Source organism: Myotis brandtii, unplaced genomic scaffold, assembly GCF_000412655.1.
Source record: "Myotis brandtii unplaced genomic scaffold, ASM41265v1 scaffold735, whole genome shotgun sequence".
Lineage (NCBI taxonomy): Eukaryota > Metazoa > Chordata > Mammalia > Chiroptera > Vespertilionidae > Myotis > Myotis brandtii.
The window spans coordinates 1580247-1584212 of NW_005370916.1; the positions used below are offsets into that span (position 1 = coordinate 1580247).

Here is a 3966-nt window from a genome sequence, read left to right on the forward strand (position 1 = left end):
GCGGCTCGCCTCCGGAGATTGTGCCTCTTGCGGTGGCTTGACCGGCACCAGAGCTCCTCTTCTCTGTGCTCTGGGGGCCACTTAACATGGCAGCTTAGGGTTTTGGTTTCCTGTTGGTTTTGCCTGGCAGATAGTGTACTGGCCAGCAATGGAGCCCTGAAGGTGAACGAGTACCTCCAGGTGGAGGGCTACAGCCACATCTACGCCATCGGCGACTGTGCTGACGTGAAGGAGCCCAAGATGGCCTATCATGCTGGCCTCCATGCCAACATCGCCGTGGCCAATATCGTCAACTCCATGAAACAGAGGCCCTTCAAGGCCTATAAACCAGGTGAGGGAGTCCCATGTGCTTCACAGTTTTTTTAAAAAAATATTTTTATTGATTTCAGAGAGGAAGGGAGAGGGAGAGATAGAAACATCAACGATGAGAGAGAATCATTGATTGGCTGCCTCCTGCACTCACCCTACCAGGCACTGAGCCCGAAAGCCCAGCAAGTACCCTGACCAGGAATTGAACCGGCAACCTTTCGGTGCACAAGACGACGTCCAACCCCAACGGCCAGGGCTAGGACAAAGTTTTAAAGCCGGAGACAGAAACGCTCCCTAGAACGCTTTAATAATTTGTAATTAATAAATAAATCTGGGACTTGCCCGCCACAGATGGTGAGCAGGACTCTAGTTTGTGCTTCTGCTCCACAGGTGCGCTGACGTTCCTCTTGGCCATGGGGAGAAATGACGGCGTGGGCCAGATCAGCGGCTTCTATGTGGGGCGCTTCATGGTTCGGCTGGCCAAGAGCCGGGACCTGTTCGTCTCCACGAGCTGGAAAACCATGCGGCAGTCTCCACCCTGAGGAGGAGGCTGGGCGGGAGACGAGGTACCACCGACACCTGGGAACGGATTGCCTGACAAGTGGTACCCGCCTGACAGCTGTCGAAGGGCACTCTTTCTGGAGTAAGATGCCACTGATGTACTCACCAGAAACACAACCTACAGAAAAGCAAAAATGGAGAGGAGAGAGAGAGAGAGAGAGAGAGAGAGAGAGAGAGAGAGAGAGAAAGAGAGAGAGACTAAAAAGACACCCCCTAGAGGATTCTTTCTGGGTTTGGCAAGGCCGAATGCTTCACTGGGTCCTGGGAGTGCGAAGCCAGCCTTCTTGGATGTGTGTGCATGTGCGGGCGCTGGGTCTCCTGAGGGCTGGCTTCCTGCCTGCAGGGCAGGAAGGAGGACCTGCCAAGTGAGACCAGTTAAGGAAGGGGGTCTGTACCCGTCTTGCCCGTCATTCAGAGGGTGGGGAAGCCCACACATCCTGCAATACTCCAGTTGTCAGTAGGAGGCTGATTTTAAACGGTTAGTCCCTACAGTCTTTAATCTTAACAAAACTTTCTATATTTCAATTTTTATACCATATATACTATGATTACATATCATAGGTTATATTTAAGAAGAAAGAGATAAAAATTTCCCTGTTGGTTAGTCCATGCTAACAGTGAGTTTTTACGGAGCTCAGGGAAGTTAAGACCGAGACCTGGCCTGCCAGCTGCTGGAGGCGTTTAAGGGGGGGCAGCCGAGCTACGTGACCTTTGGGTGGGTCCCCATCGGTGAACATCCAGGGAGCAGACGAGCCCCGTGTGCTTCCAGGCTGCTGTCCTGGCAAATTTACAAGGGAAAAAACTCCTCTGTGGTTTTGTGCTTCTGGTTTCTTGGCCAACCCGAATGTCACTGACCTGGAGACCCGGCCTTGTAGTGAGGATGCCTGCCAGCAGCTATGTTAAGGCTATACTGACTCCGCCACTTGGGAGAGAACGTCAGTCTGGAGGAGCCTATTTTGGACCCCGCAAGTTCACGCGACAGCAGAAGTGGATGATCAGTTCATCCGAATAAACTCAGGTTCTGGCCCTGCCCAGCCGGCCCCTCCCTGCTTCCCTTTGATGTGGCCCCTGGATACCTGGCCAGAGTCCTTGGACACCAGCCTCACGGGGGCTCCCACTCCACCCCGTCTGGGCTGCGGCCCGGGCTGATGAGACATGTGCCTCTCCCCCAAGCATGGCTTCCCCATTGGGGCATCGCCCAGGGCTGAGTTCCTATGGACCAAGGCCAACGAGGCCCCCCTTCTGGAAGCAGGACCTGATGCCTGAGAAGCAGGCCATTCCGTGCTGTCTGACCTGGGGCCTACCTAGCATGGCGGAGTCAAAGCCCGTTGGAGACAGGCCTCGTTCTGTTTATAACATTCTAGACGTGCCCACACCCATGGGGACAGTTTTCCAAACAGGAAAATGTTGCAATAAAAGAATATGTTGTAAGAAAGACACTGAATCTTTTATTTTTTTTTCCTTTCATTTTCTTTTTCTTTAAAAAACAAAACAAAACAGAAAAAAGCCTGAAGTAAATCCTTTTTAGGAGTAGTTACAGATATAGGGGCGGGCGGGGGCACTAAGAAAGATAAAGCACCAGTGAGATGCCTTTCTAATTTTCTCCTCCATCACGGAGCACAGAGCCTCTGAGCAGAGCCCGGGCCACTTGTACGCCCTCCTCCCTTGCAAAAGGAGAAACAGAAGACAAGAGTTTTGAAAGGATTTTCTTGGTGTGTGTAAAAGTCAATGCTATAAATCTAAAATGAAGTCTGTTTTTTTAAAAAGTTCTAAAACAACAGGAAGAAAACACATGGAAAGGACCCCTTGTGGAGACCTGGTTTTTAGGACTGAGGCTCTTTTTAACGAGAATATAAAACGCAGAGGCTCCTTCCGTGGGCGGGACCTGCTCCCGCAGCCTCTGCCACCCACTTCCCTTCAGCCGCCCAACGCTCCCTTCCTCTCTCCGTTTAAAAAATAAAACCTGCTCCTGCGACCGATCCTCCGGCAGCTCCTGTTGGCAAGTGCAGCCGCGGGGCTACTTGGTGTCGAGCTTGGCCATCTCCTGCACGTAGATGCCGATGCTCTCGCTGTCGAAGAGCAGGAAGTAGACGTTCTTCAGCGAGGACGCGCTCGAGTCGTCAAAGTGGGCCGAGATGGCTTTGAGGGTCACCTGAGCGGCCGTCTGTTTGGGGAAGCAGTTTCTGTGCCGAAGGAAAAGAGCCAGGGTCACGTTGGCCAACAGCTCAGGGCGGGGGCAAAGCGGGCCCTTCTTATCTTGGCCACGGGCCCTGACTGCCATCTCATGGTCTAACCACGTGCAGGCTGGTCCTCGCACCATCTCCTTTGATGCCAGTCAGAGCGACAGCCTGGGCGTGTGTGTGTGTGGGGGGAAGCAGGGGGCCCATATCATCACCTCACAGGTGCCACGCTGACTCGGGCACAGTGGTTTTAGCCAAGATCATAGGGCAAACCAGCAAGCGGTGCCCTGGGCTTGAATACGTAGCCCGACTTAAGTCAAGCTTGGCTTTGAAAACACTACCAATTGAGCATTTCAAACACCTGGTCTTCAAAACAGCACCTAAAGGTTTCATTAGCTCCCTCAAAACCAGTTTACGTGGTAGATTGTTTATTAAAGGGCAAAAATAGATGCTCAAAAGCTTGTGTTCATAGTTCCTTTTCATGCACTTAATGTTCCTCTCATCAACACATAGAGATGTGCGAATGTCATTTCGGCAGCAGTGACTTACAGAAATGGGACCTCTCTTCTTCTAACCCCCCAAAACAAACCCTGGGTGAGAGCTTTTCATTTCTCTGGGTGTGCATGTCACAGCCTTGGCCTCCTGGCCTTCCTCCCATCGCCGTGTCCCCCCGCCCCCCCAAGCAGCACAGGATCCCCGTGAGTAGCAAGGCCTTCAAAGCCTGGTGTTTTCTGCCTCTCGCTTCTCCCCAAAGCTCCTCTCTCTGAGTGTTCTGAAGGATGGAGGCTGGGCTTCTTGCCCTGTTACCTGGTCAGCACGCTTGCTGCGCTGGCAGCCTCTGGTCATGTCTGCAATGGCCAGAGTGGATGTGTAAGTGGCGAGCACTGGCTCCCAGGGAGAAGGCTGGACTCAGAAC

At 52.6% G+C, this 3966-nt stretch overlaps 2 protein-coding genes across 2 annotated transcripts in view; one reads left to right on the forward strand and one right to left on the reverse strand.

Moving 5' to 3' along the window:
* AIFM2 (apoptosis-inducing factor, mitochondrion-associated, 2) overlaps positions 1-2309 on the forward strand; it is a 19382-nt gene extending 17073 nt beyond the window's left edge. Inside the window, exons 7-8 of the mRNA XM_014530368.1 lie at positions 131-331; positions 700-2309. Coding sequence (XP_014385854.1) covers positions 131-331; positions 700-851 — 353 coding nt within the window. The 3' untranslated portion in view covers positions 852-2309. The remainder of the gene's footprint in view (positions 1-130; positions 332-699) is intronic.
* A 420-nt stretch (positions 2310-2729) lies between these two features.
* LOC102244294 (core histone macro-H2A.2) overlaps positions 2730-3966 on the reverse strand; it is a 21747-nt gene continuing 20510 nt past the window's right edge. The window contains exon 8 of the mRNA XM_005882720.2: positions 2730-3053. Within this exon, the coding sequence (XP_005882782.1) occupies positions 2888-3053 (166 nt within the window). The 3' untranslated portion in view covers positions 2730-2887. The remainder of the gene's footprint in view (positions 3054-3966) is intronic.